At 40.2% G+C, this 23,283-nt stretch overlaps 3 protein-coding genes across 4 annotated transcripts; 2 read left to right on the forward strand and 1 right to left on the reverse strand.

The window, feature by feature from the left end:
* The first annotated feature begins 1,608 nt into the window (after positions 1-1,608).
* Positions 1,609-8,649, forward strand: LOC308109875 (N-acetylmuramoyl-L-alanine amidase-like). The gene is made up of 4 exons (XM_080463694.1): positions 1,609-1,834; positions 2,916-3,776; positions 5,288-5,498; positions 6,778-8,649. Exons 1-4 carry the CDS (start codon positions 1,768-1,770, stop codon positions 7,079-7,081), a joined length of 1,443 nt encoding a protein of 480 aa, XP_080319820.1. The 5' UTR covers positions 1,609-1,767; the 3' UTR covers positions 7,082-8,649.
* On the forward strand, positions 8,367-13,476 carry LOC308109813 (uncharacterized protein). The gene is made up of 10 exons (XM_080463619.1): positions 8,367-8,710; positions 8,908-8,985; positions 10,497-10,693; positions 10,972-11,122; positions 11,206-11,341; positions 12,250-12,356; positions 12,529-12,606; positions 12,715-12,911; positions 12,989-13,139; positions 13,212-13,476. The coding sequence occupies exons 1-10, from the start codon at positions 8,707-8,709 to the stop codon at positions 13,346-13,348; spliced, it is 1,236 nt and encodes a 411-aa protein (XP_080319745.1). The 5' UTR covers positions 8,367-8,706; the 3' UTR covers positions 13,349-13,476.
* Positions 13,477-13,929: 453 nt separating this feature from the next.
* LOC308109876 (uncharacterized protein) lies at positions 13,930-23,252 on the reverse strand. Of its 2 annotated transcripts, none has more exons than XM_080463696.1 (6): positions 23,039-23,252; positions 19,287-19,554; positions 18,832-19,067; positions 16,466-16,591; positions 16,219-16,384; positions 13,930-15,320 (listed from the first exon to the last, which is right to left on the reverse strand). In XM_080463696.1, exons 2-6 carry the CDS (start codon positions 19,510-19,512, stop codon positions 15,142-15,144), a joined length of 933 nt encoding a protein of 310 aa, XP_080319822.1. In that variant the 5' UTR covers positions 19,513-19,554; positions 23,039-23,252; the 3' UTR covers positions 13,930-15,141. The 2 variants fall into 2 exon arrangements, with proteins under 2 accessions (XP_080319822.1, XP_080319821.1); XM_080463695.1 differs by having other exon boundaries at positions 19,251-19,554.
* Between the last annotated feature and the right edge of the window lie 31 nt (positions 23,253-23,283).

The following is a 23,283-nucleotide window of genomic DNA, read 5'->3' on the forward strand; positions in this document are numbered from 1 at the left end:
TAACCAAATCGAGTGTATCATTCATATTTATGGTTACTTGTTTCTACATCATGCATTAATTTTCAGGAGGCCGGATTATTGTAGCGATGTGTTCACAAGTCCCAGTAAAAAATCTGTAAGACAGCTGCGGCTCATCCAGAGTCCTCACCAACACAAAGAGAGTGGAGCACATCACACCTGAGCTTCAGTTTCTGGACTGGCTGCCTGTGTGTCAAAGGATCCACTTCCAAATCTCATATTTGGTTTATAAATGTTTGAATGGTCTTGGGCCTTAAATATATACAATAACCTCCTCCTGACACAGTCAATTCTTTTAAATCAGGCCGTAAAACACCAGTATCTGCTCAGGCTTTACATTAAACAATAGATTTGACTTATTTTATTACATTTGTCTCAATACAACTTTTACTTAATTCATTCGCCTTTTACTGACTTTCTTATTTCTTTGTAAAACACTGAATTTCCTTGTGTCTGAATGCTGCAATATAAATACATTACTACCCACCAAGTGTATCATTCATATTCATAACAGTTCATTGTTCCTACATTTTTAATCTCCTCTGTAAAGCATTACTTGCTCATGTGTGTGCTTGGGAATAAATTTGAGTTTTTAGAATCTTTTCTTCTATATTTCAAAGATAGTTTCAGTGTTTGAAGAAGCTCTGTCCTCAATATCAATACAATATGCCCAAAAAAAGAGAATATGAATGCAATTACAAATTATAAATGAAGCTGTGGTGTATGCTGATGAGAGTAATAGTTATACAGTTGCAGGGCTATACTCAGGGATTAATCAAAGTTCACAACCTGACTTTCACTCTGGGTGTGTGAGAGTTGGCGTCCCTGATATTAATTAAAATATAAAACACAGTAATGATTGGATGTTGACACCTGTACCACCCTTTAAGTGGTGTACTTTTATCTTGTTGATTGAACCTTTAATGAGGATGTCCCTTGAAACAGTCTCTTTTTCGAAACAGACCGAAGGAAACACATGAAAAACAAAACGTTGTGCGATTTTGAAGAACTTAAATTTACAACTCTACATAAGTCAAACTATTGCATAGCCACTGTGAGGTGAGAGAGTTAACCAATACTCCACCGTCCAACCCTTTCTGACCTCCAAGTGAAGTGACTAATATTAGTTCCTGACACTGGTGAGTACACAACTGACACACACATTTAAACATTAACCATCAATCGGCTTCATCGCTCTGTTCTGTTGGGGTAAATAACATACTGCATACATATGACACAGGATAAAACTGTGGTTTCCTATAGCAATATGAGTCATCACTATGATTGATAATAATAATAATAATAATAATAATAATAATAATAATAATAATAATAATAATAATAATAATAATAATAATAATAATAATAATAATAATAAAAAGGGCCATTTAAATTAACATTTTGCTGAATTGAAAGGAACAAACACAATTTACTCTCTTGCTGACAGAGTTTGACGCAGAGTAGGTTAAATCAATATTTGAAGCAATCAGTGTACAAGAAGTCCTCTTCAAAAACTGGGACACCAGTCAGCCGTCATGCACGTCCACAAACACGTTAAACAAATATACACCTACACAAATCATTGCAGCTGTAGGAAAACGGCTGGGAGTCTGCATGTTGATAGTTATAGGCAGGTTTCTTTGAATTTGGCTGTTTTTTGGGGGTAATTTACCTTTGAAAGAACATTATTCGGATTAATTTGTGCAGCAGATAATATCGCTTTGATAAAGAACAACCAGGAGATTCAAGATGGATTTATTTGGGCTTATTCTGACTTTATTCTTCTATTTCTTTACTGTGGACAGCAAGCCAACAGGTAAGTCTATTCATTTGAAACATCTGAACATTTGGCTTATTTGTATTAGATTAATCATCGAACTGTATTTCTTTTTTCAAGATGACTTGTTGAAATAAATTTGTTCCTTGTTATCTTTGACCTCCAGACTTAAAGGTTGTGTGTCTTCTTAAAAAGTAGCTTTGTTCATTGTGGTTTTTTTTTTGCATTAAATAAACAATTTACTCAAACCATATTGTTGTACCGAGGACCAGAAAAGCACACAATCAAAGACTTCACTCCGTTTTACTTTGGGCAAATGTTTTCCTAATTAACGGAACAGCAAAAATAAGAAAGTTCTGTCCCGTAATGTAAATATCATATATGGGCAAGAAATACAGTAACTATAAATAACAGTCGCATTTAAAAGAGTTTAGGACATTTTCACAAGTTAGGATAAAGAAAACTGCACAATGTTGGAAAATACATTTAGTTGTTTGAGTTTATTGATCATCTGCAACAAGAGAAAGAACGACGTATATAAATGGAAATGAAAATAATTGAGAAATTGGAACATGTTTCAATTAACAATGTAATAACAAATCCATGCAGTTTTTTCTGGAGAATTTCTCCACTTGTGTGGAACTTTTTGCCACTTTTCTCGGCGGTATAACCACTCTTTCTTTGTTTTTGTTTTACAATGCAGGCATGATCTTACTAAATTAAAGGTCTTGGAAAAGAAATCAGTCTTTACATTGTAATTATTAAACAAACTGCACCAATCTACCTTTTTGGACAATGTAAAATGAAAAGATGTTGTAGACAAATTGACTCAAGCCAGAAATGTGGAACCTTCTGATTTTGTAGTAGTTTTGATTTTTCAATATTGGGTTTTTCTTCATTCCCACAAATATTACAGCCTGTTGTATCGGGATGCATTTTATTTTTTAATCTCTCTATATTTCATTTATTCTCTGGTTTGTGAATAAAGAAATGTTTTATTTCATTTTCAATTCACAACGAGGACATAAAACAATGGTTTGAAGTAAGCTGGTTCATCAATCGCTGACGCTCTTCTAATTTTTTTTCTTTTTTTCCTGCCTCTTCCTGATGGTTTTGTAAGGAGAACATCTGCGTAACATGGACAGCTTTATCCGAGCTGTGCAGCAGGTTGAAGACTCAAACCCCGGCCTGTCCCCCCTGGCTCTGCTCAGGGCCCTGCGGAGGACGGCGGGCCACGACGATGAGATGACTATCCACTTCTTGGGTGCATCAAATAACGTGACCGAGGCTGAATTCTTGGAGACAGCCATCCTCAATGCGTCCTCTTTCAGCTTTTTCGACAAGGCCATCCACCACATTGTTACGGACTATGGAGAGGAGCGAGGGGTGGTCCTGGCTCAGGATGGCACCACGGTGGCACTTGCACCATTACTGCTGGGAATTGAATCGGGTGTTAAAGCCACGATGGAGGGGACAACCGATGATGGGCTTTTCCCACTGACTCTGGGCAGGACATTGGGCCTGTCCTTCCTAAGCCTCCAGGACATCCCACCATCTCATCGCCTGGGGCCCAATGGGTGCTGGGACAACATGGAGCGCCCGAAGGTGTTCAAGCTGTCCCGGCCTGCCACTCTGGCTACAGACGCCATTATAAACGGAGGCATGGATGGAGCAATACTGGGCCTTCGTCTCAGTAATCTGTCTTCCTCTGGACAGCTACAAAGCCTCAGCAACATCCTGAAGGGATACTATAGTTTTTCTCTACATGTGGGCCAAGGCCTTGATGCCATGACCGGCCATGTCAGCCCAAAAAGAAGAGAGCTGTCCAAGTCCATGCTGGAGTCACTTGATCTTCAAAGCCAGGTGATGGAGACCCTGTCGTTGGTGTGGAAGCTGGAGAAGACGGAGTGGATTGCTCAGGACACCGGTGTTGGGAAGGCAGTGGCGGATGGACTGCAGGTGTTTGTACACAAGTATTGGGGTGAGCTATGACATCTGGACACAAAGTGCAACTGCTAATAATAATAAGGATGCTTTCAGTAGAAGATGGAGATGGCCACAGTGGTTAGGGTGAGAAGGAAGCAGATGATCTGCAGTCTCTGCAACTACCAGCCAGATGCAGTGTTTTCATTTTAGAAAATATCAAGCCAGACTTTATGCTTATAAACTGACCAGTGAATATCAAACTTGTGCTCTGGTGGCTGTAGTATTTCTCACTTGTACATTGAAAGATATTGTAGTGGCAATTTAGAGTCCGCTCGAGTGAGGACAGATTACTGGTTTCGACGGGTTCAGGTAAACACATGCATCAGGGTCCAAGGCACAGTTTTGTCTTTAGATATCTCAATCCATTTATTGACATTCCACAGTCCAACAGTTGATGCCTGTCATCACTTACTCAGCCCTCTACTGAGTTCCTATGATTCGTACAAACCACATAAACTCCCCCTCAGGCCCTGCCACTCACTCTGACCTGTCTCCCTGACATGGTCTACTCTAGAAACTGTTTGCGCTGCAATGCTGCACAACTGGCATCAACTAACTTGAGGCGCTATACCCTCCCACTTTGCGCCGGCTCCACCTAGTGGACGAACAAAAAACATGCACACTTGGCCAACCAACAGGTGAACACAGAAATATGAAGAAATCAACAATAAAAACATTCAATGGCTCCTACAGATATATGAAGAAAAAAAAGTCTGCTGGAGTAAAATACAGTACTTTCATCCAAAGGCTTGCTGTTTTGTCACCAAAGTATAAACAAAGGTTCTGTCTCACTAAACAGAGACTAAACCAAGTTTAAGTTGCGACAGTATGACCCCTGCTGTTACTCTTACAGCCATTGCTGTCATCCCCTAAGTGCCATGTCGCATTTATCCGATAGAGGGCGCTCAATACTCAAGCATGACCTTTTGGTGTCAGTGGGAATCAAATATGGTGTAGTTTTTAATCCGTCACAAATAAATCTGTCTTACTTTCCAAATTATTGAAAAAAGAAAAGAAAACCCAAACACATTCATTTTGTTTTTAAAAATCATTATGTATAAATTAATCTCACACCACCAGACTGAATCGCTGCAAGCCAGAAAATTGAATGTCACGTTGCTTTTCAGCTGGTTGTGAATCACGACAGCTTTATTGATGGTGTCAGCAGAGACACAGAGAAATATAGCTATGAACCCCCCCCCTTATCATCCACATCAGGGTCACCAGAGTTGTCAATCCATAAAAATGCAGCTGTAAAACAGACAGAACATGTCTTAAGGGTTGTTCAAGACAAATACAGAGACACGAAAGTAAAAATGAATGCTATACAAGGCTTTCTTAGGTTCTTTATCAGTGCTGTGTTTGCACTTTGTCATCAAAGGTTAAAATGTTTCCTTCGAAAGTTCACTGAAGATCTGGTTGGTGTATGTATATTAATCTGGGCTCTGGCATAGAAAACTGTTGCTTTTTGGAACTTAACCCTTGTCCTGTCTTGTCCTCACACAGACTGTCCTCAGATCATCTCTCGCTGTCAGTGGGGGGCAAAAGCATCCCAGGGCACACCCGTTCCACTGTCTCTACCCCTTCAGTTCCTCTATGTTCACCACACCTATGAGCCGTCAGCGCCTTGTCTGTCCTTCAAAAACTGCTCTCGAAACATGAGGGCTATGCAGCGCTTCCACCAGGAGGACCGCGGCTGGAATGACATAGGATACAGGTGACAGGGAGTTTGAATTATTGGCATGCTGAAAAAGCAACAAAAACAAAACATTAAAAAAATAAATAAAATTTCCTTTATCTAGAAGAAGCCTCACACACTTTTGCAGTAATATCACATACATTTTAATTACCTAGGGTATCACATAGTTCACATGGTTTTTGTTGCTGCTCTCACTCACAAATATAATCAAATGAGATCTTACTGGCTTATGTAAAAGCTTTTACCTTGCCATTCAAAATAACTCATTGCTGCAATACACTCATAACTACTACTGCTAATATTGGGTGTGCAGTCCATCAAATACAGTATCACCATTTCTTCACATGGGTAAGCTAAACAAATGAATCTGACCTGACCGGCAGTAGGACACGTTTGGACAAAACACACCAGTGTGATGCTCACACAAGCAGCATTTATTTATTTATTTAATTTATTTATTTATGTTTCTCAATGGCGGATTTAATCAACCTGTGACAATCACTAAGCAATGGAAAGAAATGTTAAAACTTGAGAGTCAATGTTGATTATCTTGCTCTTAACTATTTAAAGTGTCAAACCTTGGAATTTTAAAAATGGGTTTTAGGAGTTAGTCTTTGCTGCGGTCACAAAAGTAAAACATTAATACCGACATGTGCCTTTTACTGTACATTAAAAACCAAAATGACTAATATTTCATGATGATTGATGACGAACTAACGAACAAAAAAGGTCGAAATGTGACATAAGGTCAATAAGAGGTCATAGAAATGTGTTAACACATCTGATTCAGTATTAATGTCCTACAATATCACGTTTGGTTTGCAACAAATATTGCTAAACATGTATTGTCGGATGATTATTTTGTCAGGTTTTCAGTGAGTCTTATAAACTGTTGAAGAAAACAGGAAGTGCAGCTTACCAAATATGGTCACTTGCCAGATAAAGAGTTAAGTTGCATAAATACGTAACTTTACTTCAGATGTTCAAAAATACAAATTTTTTTCCAGTCATTTCTGTGTAAAATTCAGACTAAAAATGATGAAGTAACGTGCGAGACTTTAAATGTCTTAGTCATATAATAACATAAATATTCAAACTCCCTAAAAAAAGGAATTCAATGTTTTTGCTAATTTTGATTACAAGACTTTAAACGTTCATAAAAGAAACAATGAAGAGCATCTTTATGGCATCTTCCACTGGAATTGATACCTATTTTAGGGTTTGTTACATTCAAAGGATTTACAACCACACACCGCATTGAGTGACCATGTCCTCCGGGTTCCTCTTGTGTCCTCAGCTTTGTCGTTGGCTCTGATGGGTACGTCTATGAAGGAAGGGGTTGGAACCAGCTGGGTACACACACCAGGGGCCGCAATTCTGTTGGCTATGGAGTGTCGATCATAGGCGACTACACCTCCACCCTGCCATCCCGCCACGCCATGGACCTGCTGCGTCATCGGCTGGTCAAGTGTGCCGTGGACGGAGGAGGACTGACTGCAAACTTCACTATCCAAGGACACAGACAAGTGGTGAACTACACCACCTGTCCGGGAGATGCTTTCTTTGCTGAAATAAGAAGCTGGGAACACTTCAGGGAATGATGGGACCACTGCTGTTAGGTTGAGATTATTAAACGTATGTAATGTGGATTACTGTTTTTTTCTTTTAAAAGGTAAGGTGGGCCTCCCCTGGTGGGGCGCCGTGGAGTTTCAAGAGGATGTGCTGCAGATGTACAAATCCTGTGGCCGGCGCAACGCCTGTTGTTTGTATGATTTGTTTGCTTTTAATTTTTTGGGCAGTAAAGATAGTAATTATTTTATGAAAACACACACTTTTTTATAACTGGCTTTAATGCAAGTATAATGGAGACAAATCAAAACTACTTTCAATGAAAAACCAAAATTGTAACTGTTACAGACTGTTAGACTACATACTGTATATAAAGACTCACCAGATATTTTAAGTAAAAGCATCTAACACACAAGAGAGGATATACTTTTATTTTTTTTAATTGCCCATGGATCTAAACAGCCAATAAAAATATAGTAAAGTATGAAAACCAAAAACTTGGCATGAGACCAATCATGTATGGTGTAATAAACTCTGACTTAAGTCACATCCGTCCATCCATCCATTCACATTTCTAAACAAGGCAGTAAAAAAAGGCATAAAAGGAGAATAAATAATATAAAAGCTTTAAGACGAAGGTTATAAAATAAGTCGAATATACTGTTGAATGGAAAGCCTGAGCAAATATTATTGTTTGTAGGTCGGATTCAAGCATTTTCTCTTTATTCCATTCCCATGCTCACGGAGCCATTACGCAGCATGTTACTCTTTACTCTTCACTACACAAAAAGCTGGACACAAGTTTCTTCTGACTAGTTTCTGCTCTGCAACTTAGTTTCCAAGCCATTTGTGCAGCATCACAGCTACAAATGTTGGCATTTGGAGCCATTTTCTTCTCTGTTTGGGTAATACAAACAGATCGTGTCATTTGTTCGTACAGTTTGCATAGAACAGTGTGCCAGTTGAATTGCACAAATAAATTGAGTGCCACCCAGAGCGTTGGCTGGCTTTTGAGTGTTTCCATCATATTTTTAAGGACTGGAATGAATGTTTCATCTCATGAGGGAGCTGTAGTTCAGGAGAGCTGGTATTTGCGCATACTGTGCTGGACAAACTTTTCTACCCACCGACTCGTTGAGTTAATAAACCTGAACAAAACACAATTATCACTGGTCTGTAATTATTCAGCCTTCATGTTTTTGTGTGAAAGGTTTGCTGACTAATGCTCCGGTACCATCCACGCCCGTATTTATTTGTCCATCCCACTTGATGCAGGTTTTCATTTCCAGAATTGTGACATTTCAGAATTTCCCAGCTAATCCATTGTTGGTTGTGTCTGGCAAAGGATCTGGTTAACTGTACTCTACCGGAGTATTCCAACTTGTCCAGACGAGTCGTTTTGCGTGACGATATTGTACGAACATTGTTGTCTATGTAACCCACACCTCCTATGGTGTTGTGACTTTTGTATAGTTGTTGTTGCAACTTGTGGTTGTGTTGTGGTTTCATCGCTGTGATGACTCTTCTGGGACACCGTAGCTGCCTGTATAAATGAACCCTGTTCTGCAAGTTCACATTAAAGACCTGAGAGAGACTGTGGCAGGTTGTGTGTCAAAGAAGTTGCTGTTATTCCAGAGACAACCAGAAGAGAAGAACAATGAGTGAGTACTTTTAATGAAACTGCTGATATGGATACTGATCCTTACTTTCCTGTGGTAAAAAAAAACTAACTCTTATTGAATATTAAAGACTTTATATTTCACTTTATCCAATGTGTACTACTTTGAAATAAGACTGCACTGTCTGTTTATTTGATGATGTTTTGGGGATGTCACTCCTGACCTGAACATTGTTGTAGGTTACGCAGACATCAACGACATTCAAACTACAGGAGCTTCACAGAAAACAGCTCGTCAGGACAAGTTGGATTACGCAGGTAACTCATCGTCCTAATCCTCTGGTAGACACACCCAATGATGGCTTAGTTTAGAAAATGACGAAATGACAAAATCCAGAAATGTTGAGCTCCTTCAAGTGGCAGCCGGGGGCATAGTGGGCCCAATTAAAAAAGAAATACAGTTTTGAACAAGAATGGACCAAACCGTCTTGCTGCAAATATCTGCAAGTACTTAAATCAATAGAATTACTAACATGATCAGATTTATAGAGAATCTGTAACTTAATAAATGATCAGTGTCTTTGGATGCTCGTACAATCAGAACGTTTCTGCAAGTTTCACGGGGTGTTTGGGTATTTTTAAGGCCAGATTCCCTTCAAGTGGGATTGGATCATCAGTCCCACAAATTACAGGTCAAGGATTAACCCAATGCACCATCATGCAGTTTATGTAACAACGGTTTCCCAATGAAAACATTGAAAATTAAAGTCATTTTTTGTCCAGACACAAAGGCACTCCCTCCAGGATGTTTTAGGTGATTAATTCATTCGAAACATTTCCTTTTCTTATTCAACTTTTTCAAACGTCTTAATGAAAAATGAAAAAACTTAATATGTGCAGGAAATTGTTTGGACTTTGGAAAAAAAAGAAGTAGAAAACTTCCTAAAATGTTCTTTTTTTTTTTTTTTTTGTCATAAAAGGTGCATAATAAAAAAACGCTCATGTTTTAGTTATCCAACTTCAAGAATGGGGCTGAAATAATGTGAACCTGGCATTGCTCTCAGACTAAACCCGCTAAGATTTCCCTGCACTTTGTAGACAAAAATGCAAAGTATATGAAACATTGCAATATTGCACACACACCAAAGGAGCTTTCGTAGCTTCAAGGGTCTTGTCTGCAGATGAGGGCTTTTCGTGATTCTATAATATTAACTGTTCTAAGTCACGGTGATTTAAACGATGTTACACGTTCATTTATGTCTGATTAATCACATTATTGTGTTTCAAACAGAAAAATTACGTTTTAAAAATGTTATACTGCTGTGAATATTGTAGACTTGCCAGATGTGCGATGATTAGTACATCTGCAGTCTTGAAAAGACCCTGAAAAGAACCGTGCAGGAGTGGTAGACAAAAGTCAGGCACTGATGTAAAAAGGAAACAGGACCTCTGGAAAGTACATGAGGCTAAAAAAGACAAGACAAACTGGCAATACAACAAAAGAAGCCAAACCAGTTGCCTGAATCATATAAAGATAATTACGGTGAGTCAGCTGCTGACGCAGGCTGCACATTGAACTGTACATTGACCTACAGTTGCCTCTCAGGGCCAGTAGGAGGATCTCCTGACTCCTGCCCTCTGTCCTGGTAAGAGGCAGTAAAGACCAGGGATGGAAACACTCCTTTTCAACTCAAGGCAACTCAACATTTCAGAAACGCAGATTCTTGCTTGATGAACCGCAAATAAAAATCATTTCAACTGTGATCTTCATATACTGATAAACATATGACCCTAATGCCAAAGTTTTCTTCTTTGATTCACCTCTGAAGGTATTAGTGCATCACACACCATGGCCAAGACCGATTCTGGCCGAATGGAGAAGTACAAAACCAAAATCAGCAGAGTGGGAAAGAAGTATGAAATCGACCCCGCTCTTATTGCCGCCATCATGTCCAGAGAGACCAGGGCCGGAAATGTGCTGAACAACGGCTGGGGGGACAACGGCAATGCCTGGGGACTGATGCAGGTTGGGACAAGTGTTATATTGTAGTCCGTATCAGATACATAGAGCTGATTATGGTCGATATAATGAAAGCAATGAGTTCAATCACAACGAAGCTACTTTCTGTCTCGCTCTAAAGGATGTGCAGATTATCAGAATACTATAAGCCAAAGGGGTTATTCCAATTACTGGCATTATCGGAAACTAAGCTGAAGTGGACCTCTTTGAACAGTTTCCACCTTGTCTTCATTGTGAAGGAGTTCACTCTACTTCCTTAGTCTTGTACTTTTCCATTTCTGTAGGTTGACGTCAATCCAAACGGAGGTGGACACACTGCTCGGGGCGAGTGGGACAGCGAGGAACATCTCTGCCAAGCCACTGAGATCCTCGTTTATTTCATTGGTCGCATCACCAAGAAATTTCCAGACTGGAGCAAAGAGATGAAGCTGAAAGGTTTGCTTCACCGAACCATTCAAACACATCACTTCTCTTCAATCAGTGCTTGGCTGATTGAATATTGGTATTTGTTTCTGTAGGAGCGATTGCAGCCTACAATACAGGAGACGGGAGGGTCCATTCAGAGGACGTGGATGTTCACACGACAGGCGATGACTACTCCAATGATGTTGTGGCCAGAGCTCAGTGGTACAAGAAGAACTTTCGCTTTGAATAGTTGAAGCAGGCAAAACCCACTTTTTAACAAATAAAGCGCACACTGGCTTATGTTGTGTCACCTTACATGAATAAAGAACAAAGTCAATGCTTTTGTCCTTTAAATCTCAAACAAATTACAATTCAGCAAAACTACATTCCGGAAAAAGAGTGTGTGGAGTCTCTCTCTGTGTGTGTGTGTGTGTGTGTGTGTGTGTGTGTGTGTGTGTGTGTGTGTGTGTGTGTGTGTGTGTGTGTGTGTGTGTGTGTGTGTGTGTGAGTGTACTGGCTGGGATGTCAAACTGATAGCAGGCTGACCCATGACCAGGAGAATAATATGGTTATTGTTCATTAAACATCCAGGTGTTACAGGGTTGGAATGATGTTAGGAAAAATTCAATGACCTTGACTAGAGGACAAGTCATTCTCGCAACTCCACCAAGTGGTGTAACACTGAACCTGGTGAAAACAAGCAAATACAACTTCAGACTGGCTGTGGACACATGAATGACACAGCTTTGGAAAATATGTGTTGAGGCCATTGTTATGTTGGTAGTGAAGTCCAGGATGTTGTTTTTACATTCAAAGCAGCTTTGAATCGAATGGTGCCATTCTGACCATCAACTATCTCCATGGTAACAATCTCTGACTCAACAGTTGAAAAACACCTGAAAAGAAAATTGCTCTCATTTCTATGTGGATATGTGGAGATAAAAACATTAGACCTCGGAGTTAATCATATCTTATTCTGAAAGTGAAAGCCATTGAAGGTGACTCTTTTTTTTTTTTTTTTTTTTTTTTTTTTAAATACTTTTGGTGGAACACATTTCCTGTAAACTAGCTGCTTTCCTGCGCCTGCCCTTCAGAGTAACTCCCCTCCTCAGCTGATGCAGAAAGTCATTCAGAAACAGAAACTCAAGATAACACAGCCTATATAAGCACAGCCCCGTCTGCCCGTTTTCACCAAACACTGGACAAAGGCATGCCAAGAGCTCGTTGATTCATTCCACAGGACCAATACAAGAGGACAAGATGAGTAAGTGTGTCTCTTTTTGTTGTACTCTGGATGGTGTGCAGTGTCGCATCAGCATGTTTCCGGCACTGCATCTTGAACTTTGTCCGTATTCTTTTGTGTCACACACTCATGTTTGAAAGGTTGAGTTAGTTATGGTACCATTATCTTGTTAAATTAACCCTTTTTTTTTTAGGCTACCCAAACATCATGGACGTTCCTACGAATGGAGCCTCCGCGGTAACGGCTGCGCAGGACCAACAGGGATACTCAAGTGTGTCATGCAGTCACATAGTGACAACTTCGTCATAAACTGTGAAATAAAAAATCCTCCTGTGTGTCAAAGAAGTGTTGATGTCTGAACCCTGGTTTGTCTCTAAAGAGGTTACTGCTTCAAAGGCAATGGCAAGGACTGACTCTGACCGAATGGAGAAGTACAGGTCCAAAATAAAACGCGTGGGACATAGCTATGGAATAGACCCTGCTCTGATCGCAGGCATCATCTCCAGAGAGTCTAGAGCTGGAAACCAACTTGAGAACGGCTGGGGGGATAATCGAAAAGCTTGGGGTCTGATGCAGGTGGGGACCAATACCAAATCATCACTGAAGAACTTCAGAAGACACGACACTGTTCTAATACTTGTCCATCTCTGCAGGTGGATGTGACTAAAGGTGGAGGAGGACACCCACGTATCGGCGAGTGGGACAGCGAGGAGCACCTCCGCCAAGCAACTGGTATCCTCGTTGGTTTCATTGGAGTGATCACAAACAAATTCCCCAACTGGAGCCGAAATGACCAGCTGAAAGGTTTGTGTCACAGAATCAGTAAAGTCCTGCATGTCTGAATAAACAGAAGCTCACTGGAACTCATGTCTGCAGGGGGAATAGCTGCGTACAACCAGGGGGATGGAAATGTTCGTGATGGTTATGGCGTGGATCATTTCACGACTGGGGGAGATTACTCCAACGACGTTGTCGCCAGAGCGCAGTATTACAAAGAGAGTTGTGGCTATTAGTGGCTGCGAGCGACTGAAACAACTGATGAATTGTGACGATAACATTCCCACTGTATGTCGTGTTCAGCGACATGGGCAGTCTCTCTGTATGTCCTCCTTCATTTCAGGAACTTTCATGGTGCACAAGCATCGGTCATGAATAAAAATAAGAAATCTCACATTTGTTTTTGGTTTTTATTAAATCACCGAGGGGCTGCACCACAGTGTAGTGGTTGGCACTCTCACCTCACAGAGAATGATACTTGGTTCGAGCCTGTTTGTCGTTTGCATGTTCCTCCTCAGGATACATGGCTCCTCTCATGCACTCATGTCCCCCCGCCCCTCGGTGTACTATTCACTTCAATAAAGAGATAAAACCAGCACTCTTGCCAATAGTTTTTTTCATCTGTACCTCTACCTAAATAAAGATGGAGCCGTTTCTTTCCATTTGAAATGATGCGTCACTTTCAAACTGTGGCAGCTGCTGGTAAATTTCTGAGGTGGGGCTCTTCATTCTTCATGAATTTCAGCCAGTGTTAATTCAAATACAGTGTGTTTCTTAACCACCTTGCTCTTTGTTTTGTTTTAGTTTTTTTAGATTGAGAGGCTTTAAACAGGTGAATAGAAATCACTTATTGAGATGACACTTTTATGAACACACTTGTAAACAAATCCAAACAGATGTCTAATTAATCTTTACTTGAAATGACAGATAGCCTGAGCTTAGACCAGGGGTCTCTGAAGCTTTCAGAATATTATTTGTAAATAAACATTTTGTTTTCATTTTGTTTTTGTATGCATTCCACACTGATTTTCAAAATTGGTCTAATCTCTAGGATTAAAACAACACATTCAAAAAGCAGGTATAAATACAGAAAAAAAAGTAATTATACGGGAAGATTGGTCAAACCAAAATTATTAAAATGGCCGGTGGAGCTTTTTTTTTAGGAACAGCAAAAAAGAGAAAAAAAAGGAAAATGGAAAAAAAAGAAGAAGAAGAAAGAAAAAAAAAACCAGACAAATTATTAAAAAATGACAAAAAGAGGAAAAATTAAGAAAAAAAATGGATGAAAGAATTAAAAGAAATTACTAATATAGTTCACATAGCTCAAACAATTGGAACCGCACAGCGGCTGTCAACAGCTATAGTAAATGGGTAAAGCACGGAAATCCATGAAAAAACAGGAAAAAGCTCTATAAATGGCCACAATAGAAAAAAACAAAAAACTATAAAATGTATATAAATTGTATGTCTGACATTTCATGAATGCAACCTCAGTTTTTCTATGTATAACTTTTATTTTTCTTAGATTTTTTCTTCTTAATTTCAGATCATTTCCATATGTGCAGCTCCAGGCAAACTTTATTTGACGTAAAATCCTGAAAACAGCTGTTTTGGTCATAAAGTTTGCAGGCCCCTGGTTTAGACGAAACTAAAGCCAACCCCAGTATATTTTAAGTATAATATTGTGAAGAGTGTTTACACGAAATGTATCCACAGATGGACTTGGGGCCTCACATGATCACTGTTTTTCTTTTGATGAATTTGTGAACGTTTTTTTTTTTTTTTTACATGCTATTTCTAAAAGGAAAGTGATTATCATGAATGTTGTTTTAAGTATTGTACAGGACACAAACATACCTCTTAATACGCACCCAAGCAGATACTTCAGTTCATTTTCCATCAGGCAGTGTTTTTAAATCTGGAATATATACAGTTAAAAGCCAGGACTCCCTCATTGAAAACGCCACAGTGAGCAGCTTCCTGTCATGTGCACTGGGCTGCATGGGGGTGGGGTGGGTGGTGGCGGGGCTCAGCGGTAGACGCAGTGGTGGTCCTGATGCTGTCGCAGGTCAGCTTTGTGCTGGAAGCTGTAGAGGCAGCGCGGGCAGCGGTAAGGCCTGGCGTCCCTGTGCTTGCGGCTGTGCGTGATGAGGTTGGAGCTCTGGCTGAAAGCTTTGCCGCATATCTGACAGACGTGGGGCTTCTCTCCTGGGGGGGGGGGCGAAAACACAGCGAGAGAGAGGAGGACGGTAAAACTGTGTCGAGGAAACTGACAGAGCTCTGATGAGTTCACGGCGTGTGACAAGAGGAACAGCCTCTGATTAATGGAACTTTTATATTTGGGCCTCAAAACCCTCAAACATGATCAGTGTGGAGATAAAAGGAAAAGTCACCGAGCTGACGGCTTGAAGTGTTTGTCACTGGATTTACATGATCGTCAGACTCAGGTGGGGAAAAAATATACAACATCCGTAGGTTTGAAGGTATAAAACAATTGACCAATCTTCAGGACAGTGGCGTAGTGGCCTGCAATCTCACTACACAACAAGAATATTCCGGGTTTGGGTCTGCTTTATATGGACACAAATAATCACAAATAATAGGAATAAAAATGCTTCGGTGTCTGTCAGGAGACTCTGATCTTTAAGGGTTTATTTGGAAAGAAATGTATTTTTGAAAGAGAGGGTTGGTACATGTTGGTACTCTGAGTGCAGTCTATGTACGTGCTCATTCTGATCACTGTGCATCTCTTATGTATTCTCACTATGTGATGCTTCAGGCATAATTGTTTCAAGGAAAAATTGGTTGATTGTGAAGTCCCAGCCGCGCCGGTGCACATTAATTTGGTTTTTCCTCTTTCAAAAGAAATGCGACAAACTTCACTCGTCAAACTAACAAATCTCGGATGAAGGATTAAATGAGCTTGTCGGAAACATCCCAGTGCAAAGGATCCACAGACTGAATGGACTTTATATTATTCGTGCATAAAAACGGCAATCTGATCTCTTTGTTCAGTCTAAATGTAAACAAGTGTTGTGTAACAGTCTGATTGTATTGGTAGAGGAAATAAATCCATGTTAATGACACATCCAGCAGATCAACCCACCCGTGTGTATGAAAGTGTGTTTCTTCATGTCAGATTTCTGGTGGAACCTCTTCCCGCAGTACTCGCAGGGATAAGGCCGGATGTCAGAGTGTATGAGCAGGTGTGTGGAGAGGGTGGAGGAGCGCTTGAACACTTTCCCACACACCGTGCAGCCAAACGTCCGCTCCTGAAACGACAGCAACACGTGAATTTGGGAGAGTTTTAAGCCAAATACTTTTGAGAATATCCGAGAGATTGTGACGCTGACCTTTGCCCTGCATGGTGACGGCACTTCCTCGGCCCGGCTGGACTTCATATGCGCTGCGGACAGATGTGGTCTGGTTCCATGACTCTTTGATATGTGAGTCTTCAAACTTGACAAACATGAAAATATCTGTTTAAAAGGAGACAAGCCCCAATTAACGATTGAACAACTGTAAACTTCAGGAAGACATCATTTGAGATGATACCCTTCACAGAAACACTAAATAATCAGTTATTGCACCATGAAAGCATCCTGTGCACTCAGAGAACATGCAAACTCCGCAGGAAGTCCAGAATAAAATAGATTACTCTTGAAGTGCTCGTTACTACATGTATCACCCCAACAAAAATAAATTGGACCTTGCTAAAACAAATAATTAAAAAAAATTGAAAGAAATTGACAATAACTGCAATATAGTTATTTCACCACCAGGGGCGCACTTTACTTTGTATCTGACCATGTTATGGACCCGTCTGCTATAGTTCTGAGATCCAGCCACATGTGACCAAATGTCTTATGCCTTTGAAAGCAGAGCTGACTGGCCCATTGGGCAATATAGGCAAATGCTAAGGGGACTGTAACCTCCAGGGGGTGCCAAAGAATACGGTGGAAAAAAAAAGGATTAAAAGAGGTTACTACTAATTATTTTTACAATGGAAAAGCTCAGTTTCATTCAACTGTGAATCGATGCCCAATTAATATGACAACAATGATAATTCAAAATAACTCCTTTTGAATATCGTTATTTTGATTATTTTTGTGTGTATATGTATTGCGTAGTGTAAATGTAGTTATGTGTAAAATTGTTTGATGTTGATTGTTCAGATTTTTTTCCACTTATTTACAGGATTTTTTTTGTGGTGAGGATATTTCTGTATTTCAGATTTTTGTTTTGTATTTATTTGTAATTTGTTTTAGCATGTAAATCGAGTCACATGTTATCCTAAATTAAAGACAACAGTAGAAACTGTGCTATGCATTTGAATCCCCTATGGTGCTACATTGAGTAAGGCTTGCTCTGTCTCGAAAATATAAATAGTCTAAAAATCCACTGTGAATTTTAAATTGTAAATATTGTTGAATTTGAAATATTTTTTTATTCAGATATCAGGTTTGTCATGTGTTGTATAAAGATAATTCATTAAATGTGAACCTCTTACTGATATATTAATACTTTGTTGCACTAAAACAAAGACAGAGATTCAAAGTTCTAGTTATTTATATATTATAACGTCATTACTTAGTGGTCCTGCTTCAGATCAAACAGCATGTGTTTGAGACGGTGAAGTCTAAAAGCAAACCAGGTAAACTCCAAGGGCGCCATCTGGTGGGCGGGATATGTGACTCGCAGTGTGAACAACGATAAATAAATAAATAATTAAATAAATAAATAAATGAATACATGTCTTTTTAAAAAACAAAACAGTTTTCTGTCATATTTCATTATATCCTGCAATAATTTGACAATACTAAATGATAACCACCCATATTTATTACCTCGCTCTCTTTATGGGCTTGTGTTTTGTGATTGATATGTTCAGAATCAAACAAACAAACAAAAAATTCCTAACCTAACCCTGAGTAAAAGAAATGACAGGAATATTGCGGATTACCAATCTGCCACTAACTGGTGGAAAGATGAAGCGACCGGCAAGTTCCCACAGTGAACGAGAGAAAACATCAATAGCAAGATGCTTGTTGACTTCCAGGTCAGGATTTGCACTTTTAGAGCAGCGTTCCGTTCCGGTCCAACCGGCCCTATACATGAAGGAGTGAATCTCATCCTTATTACATTATCTAGGGGTTTTTAAGAACTTCACTTTCAATCAAAGTGAGTAAAAACACATTGAAATGTATTCTTTAGCATGTGAATAAATGTGACCTATCGAAGACCTTATGTTTTTTTTTTTTTTTGTTCCTCCCTTTGTGGGGGGGGGGGACTTCCTCAAGCTTGTCATCCTCAGCATGAATCTTGAATACCAAATGTAGTTCATTTCACAGCAAGGCTTTCTCTGTGTGGAGTTTGCATGTTTTCCCTGAGCTCTGGCCTCCAGATTCTTCCCACAATCCAACTCCACGCTTGTCAGGTTATTATCCCGGGTATATCTGGAATAGAGGTTGACTGGATGGAGTATGTTCATACATTTCCTTTAGTTTCAGGATAGTTTCTATAAATAAAGAAATAAGATTGGTAATTAATGTTTTTTTTTTTTAGAACAATACTTTTACCCGCTATTAATAATAAAGTCCACATCCTCATCTTAATGCTGTAGATGTATATGCAGTGTTTACAGGAATTCATTCATATGATGCCCTCGTCATTAACGTATAAGAGAAATTAGATCTGCAATAACAGAAAGAAGCCATACTTTTCCACAGAGTGGACACTCCTGCGTCAGAGCGCTGATCTGAGCGCTGCCGTGGATCCTGCTCTCCCTGAGAGTCCGGGGATGCTCAGTCAGATCTCTCAGTGTCACTGAGAGTTTTTCTGGATATCCCAAGCTCACAGGAGGACTCGCCGGTGTGGGAGGAGGAGAGGCGACTCGCTGCACTCCGTTTAAAGTATTTGAGCTGACGGGGCCGCAGGCCTCAGCTGATCTGCAGCCTGGGAACAAAGACGCAGGAAGAAATTGAGCTCTGAAAACTTGACGTGACTTTGCATGATGGCAGGCGTGAGTGCATGGACGTTGTGCACAGAATCATCTTTTCCACCCAAGAGAAGCTTTTATTTCTTTCAGTTTTTGTAAATGTAGAAAGGCCGAACAGACATGAAACGTCTGTCACCTACTGTAAGTTTGGGGAATGACTGGCTGACGGTACATACTTCCATCAGCGTGGCCGGGCGGTGGACGATCGAGCTGCGATAATATAATGGGCGTCGCAATAATATCCGCTGTGTCTGCAGTGGAGTACCCCAGAGTTTTATCCAAGAACTCTGGGTTTTTCTCCACCGGGCCGATAACCACGGGGGTGGATCCAGGGCTGGGGCTCTGTACTGGCGCTCGAAGGTGGTTCAAAGCTCTTCGCTTCACCAGGAAAGAACGAGGCATCACTCAGGGGGACAAGCTGCCGCTTCCTGGTTCAGAGTCACACTGGAGACAAACAAATGCAATTATTGGTTTTAGTTTGGAAACGGGGATCAATAAATCCTTTTTATTTACCGTAGGTTGCATTGCACCTCTGCAAAACTTTACGGTAAAACTACTGTTCCAAATGTGATGGACTGAAGCCAGAATCATGTAACAACTTCCTGAAAGAGCTCAAGCAGAACTTTACTTGCACATGATACTTCATGACATGATAAGACTTTACACGCAACTCGGCGGACATTAATAGCAAACAGAGAAAATTCCGTGTCAAACACACATTGCAGGGGGTTGAGCAGCTGGGGGAGGGGGCGAGAACACAGGTGGTAGGGGTGCATTGCTTCTGGGGGCGGGGACACGGCCTTCTCTTCTCTGCGGGCTGGGGGCTGGGGGTTGGGGGTTGGGGGTTGGGGATGGGGGCCGGCAGGTCCGGAAATCAAAATCATGCACTTCTATAGGCTGTTGTTGTTTTGCTAATTTATGTACCTGTTAGATAATAAATTTATTTCAATATCTAGAAAGTGCTGGTCAGGTTCATTTAATATAACAATGGCTGGAAAGTGTTGTGGATCAGTGTGGTAACTGTAAATAGTATCTAAAGCATCAACAAGGCCATTGTCTGTTGTCAGATTCCAAATCTCTTCCCGTTGCAAGAGCAAATACTGGACTGGACAGGGACAAAAAAAGACAAAAAATAAAATTCAGTGCCTTTTACAGTTTTTTTATTTTTTATTGCTAAGACGCATTGGTCGAATCTGAAGCGACATGTTCAAAACTCTTAACACAGTCTGCATTTCCATCACGCAGCTCAGCTCAACAGTTAATCTCACACCCAAAAGTGTGTCCCACCAACAAAACACTTCATACTTGTCTCAAAAGAAGCTCATTCGACGAAACACGAGCACGTTGTCTCACTTTGGAAACACACACAATCACTCCGAAGCAACGGAATGACAAAATACTAACAACAAACAACAAAGCATCAAATGCACCTTATATTTCAAAGTTTGAACTTTAATGGTTCTAGATTATTGGATATGCTCTAATATATTGCAACAACACTGAATCAGGAAAGCAGAGATTCACTCAAGAGGATTTGTGCTTTTGCACAAGTACTTCAGGACCATAAAACAAACAAACAAAAAGATTATGTAAACAGAATAATGCAGAATCTCAGAATTCCAGGGATAGAATACAAATTAGAGTAAGAGGTAAAACTAAAAAGAGATAAAACTAAAAACAACAACAACACATATATAAATACTGTAATATTCACACCCTGTCTTCTGCATTCGGCCACGTGTTTTCGTCGACGTCACGGCTTATATCCTTTCTGGCAAGGCACCTCGGGGAGAATGTTCCTGAATGTCTGAGCCGTCCCTGGGCAGGTTTCGGGAGAAATCTCTCCACAAGCAGCCATTGATCGGATCCAGCAAGGAGAACCGGTTGTGTGGAGAGCGATCATGAACTGCTCTCGGATCCATACTGGATGGATGAGGCCAAATGCTGATCACCACCATCAGCCGTTTGGAATTACGTCATCGTTTTATTTATTGTTATTGTCAATATTTTGATTTATTTTTCAATAGATTTCAATGTGGCCGCAAACCGAAATCCCCTGTGTTTTTCCCCCTTATCCTTCTGTTTCCAATGTGTTTTGAACTGCTTTGAACAAAGTGTGTTAGTATTTGAAAAATGTGCTGTTAAAGCAAAAGTGTTTTTGCAGGTGTGAACTAGTGAATGAGGAAAGACTTCATCCATTTCGGTGGCTGTGGCCACTGAATGCATTTCGTCCGAAAGCGATGCAAAGTGAGACACGGTTCACTCCACGTGGATTTCTGTTTTGCAAACTGGGTTAAGAGTTTTGAACATGTCGCTTCACTTTCAAACCGATGCGTCTTAGCAATCGAAAAAAAAAAAAAAAAAACTACAACCTGTAAATGGAGCAATAATTCTCAGAATTAATTGCGAGTGTTCACAGTTTCCACATTTTGCGAGTGAAATTGATTCAGATTTTCTGCATCAGTGTCGAGAATGGTTTGGTGTTTGTAGGCCTGGAGTCATCTACAGTGTCTTTGCTTCACCAGAGAAATCTCTGGTGATTCAAAATAAAGAAAAAAAAAAAAGCCCCGTGCATTGATCAGGGCAGCGATGGAAGAGGAAGCTTAAACATCTTAAACTACAAAATCCTGCGTTTATAAATGAAAATGTTCGGGGAAATTATACCTGTAACTAGTTTATCATTGTGAATTATGTGATCAAGACGACGAAGAAAAGCAATAATTGTGTGTGGGACATTAAGGAATTACAATGCAGATGTAAAGAAAAATCAAGTTTGATCTGAAAATGTATGCAATTGTTTTTTTTTTTTTCAAAAATCTGAAAATCATTTTGCCACTGTGTTCCATGCAGTGATATATATTAGAGACAAAGTTATGAAATCAAACCCGGCCGGAAGAAATCGGCTTTGAGATGAATCACGACAAACGTTGGAAATTGTCACATTTGTCATTTAAATGTACCTTAAAAAAAACCCTAAAAAACCTGATATATTTCTCAGGCTTAAACGTAGGCAAGTGTGTATTTAACGTGGCCCGCAAAACTAAGACACGTATTTAGGGGTTAAAGACAAATTTATTTATGTTGATCACATCATATTTCAAGCAACATTTCAAATTCATGCCAAATTAGATGTCAAAGGTCACATGATATTTGGACTATTTTTGAAATATTATGCCAAATTGTTTTCTATGTTCTAGTTTACCTGAAAGCTTTTTAGAGTTTTTAACCTGTGTCTAAAAGCAGCTGTGGCCACATAGAAACAAGACCTGCCAAAGCTATGAGTTCTACTTGAATAGATCTCTTAATAACGATCACCGGTACATGGTCTGGATGAGCGACTCTTGCATCTTTTGTATTTTTTTCCCCCCTTTCAATATACACAAACAGGCCAAAAAAAAAGAAAAAGAAAGATGCTACTTTCAGAACACAAGCAGAGCAGTTGCATCGCACGGACTGCGTCTACTCACCGACAGACTGAGAGTTTTTGAATTAACCTTATAACGTCAAACACTATCATCATCAGCATCATAATACACGTCCGAGTTTCTTTTTGCAGTCCCGATTTTACTTTGAGATGTTTTGTATGTCTTAAAAAGATAAATGCAGCTGTGAGGCGCAGCTGGATCGTGAGTTTTCGCCTTCATTGAGGACTCGATCTGATTCTGATCACAAAATCGATTTCACCGTAACTTCTTGTTTAAAAGATGTGATTTTCTTCAAAAACAGCCCATCAAGTGACTGACTGCATGTCACCAGTTAGTTTGAACACTTTTTTCAGCCACATGAGCGCGTGGAAATCACTGCCTGGAAACCACTGCCTGGAAACCAGAAATCACTCATTTAGATCAAAAATACCTCAAATAGATCTAAATGTAGCCAACAGTCAAAGTTGGCCTCACGCCGAAAGAGATTTGTAAAAGACACTCACCAGATTTTACTGGAGCTCCTCGGCATCGCACACGCCGACACGGAGAGACAAACAGACAAGACGGAGACACGTGGGGTCAGAGCGCTTGTGGTGGCCTGTGAGAGGCTGACGATCCGTGTTGAGGAAGCGTTTCAGCTGCGACACCTCCGACCACACTGCTTCCTCACACACAAAACCCAAACGCTGCAGCGCTCACGGCAACGCACCGGCGTCTGTCCCCTCCTCAGCGCCGCAGAAAGACGAAG

This window comes from Lipophrys pholis, assembly GCF_963383615.2.
Source record: "Lipophrys pholis genome assembly, chromosome: 5".
In the NCBI taxonomy this organism is placed as follows: domain Eukaryota; kingdom Metazoa; phylum Chordata; class Actinopteri; order Blenniiformes; family Blenniidae; genus Lipophrys; species Lipophrys pholis.

What these genes read in the sequence shown, in the direction of transcription:
- LOC308109813 (XM_080463619.1), top strand. An exon ending in GGACAAGTTGGATTACGCAG is followed by an intron (nt 8,986 to 10,496) that starts GTAACTCATCGT and finishes TCACCTCTGAAG; the next exon opens with GTATTAGTGCATCACACACC. An exon ending in AATACAAGAGGACAAGATGA is followed by an intron (nt 12,357 to 12,528) that starts GTAAGTGTGTCT and finishes TTTTTTTTTTAG; the next exon opens with GCTACCCAAACATCATGGAC.
- LOC308109876 (XM_080463695.1), bottom strand. Translation starts at nt 19,512, where the DNA reads ATGCCTCGTTCTTTCCTGGTGAAGCGAAGAGCTTTGAACCACCTTCGA. An exon ending in CGTCACCATGCAGGGCAAAG is followed by an intron (nt 16,385 to 16,465) that starts GTCAGCGTCACA and finishes CTGTCGTTTCAG; the next exon opens with GAGCGGACGTTTGGCTGCAC. An exon ending in ACACACTTTCATACACACGG is followed by an intron (nt 15,321 to 16,218) that starts GTGGGTTGATCT and finishes CCCCCCCCCCAG; the next exon opens with GAGAGAAGCCCCACGTCTGT.
- LOC308109875 (XM_080463694.1), top strand. Translation starts at nt 1,768, where the DNA reads ATGGATTTATTTGGGCTTATTCTGACTTTATTCTTCTATTTCTTTACT. An exon ending in TGTGGACAGCAAGCCAACAG is followed by an intron (nt 1,835 to 2,915) that starts GTAAGTCTATTC and finishes TGGTTTTGTAAG; the next exon opens with GAGAACATCTGCGTAACATG. An exon ending in GTTTGTACACAAGTATTGGG is followed by an intron (nt 3,777 to 5,287) that starts GTGAGCTATGAC and finishes GTCCTCACACAG; the next exon opens with ACTGTCCTCAGATCATCTCT.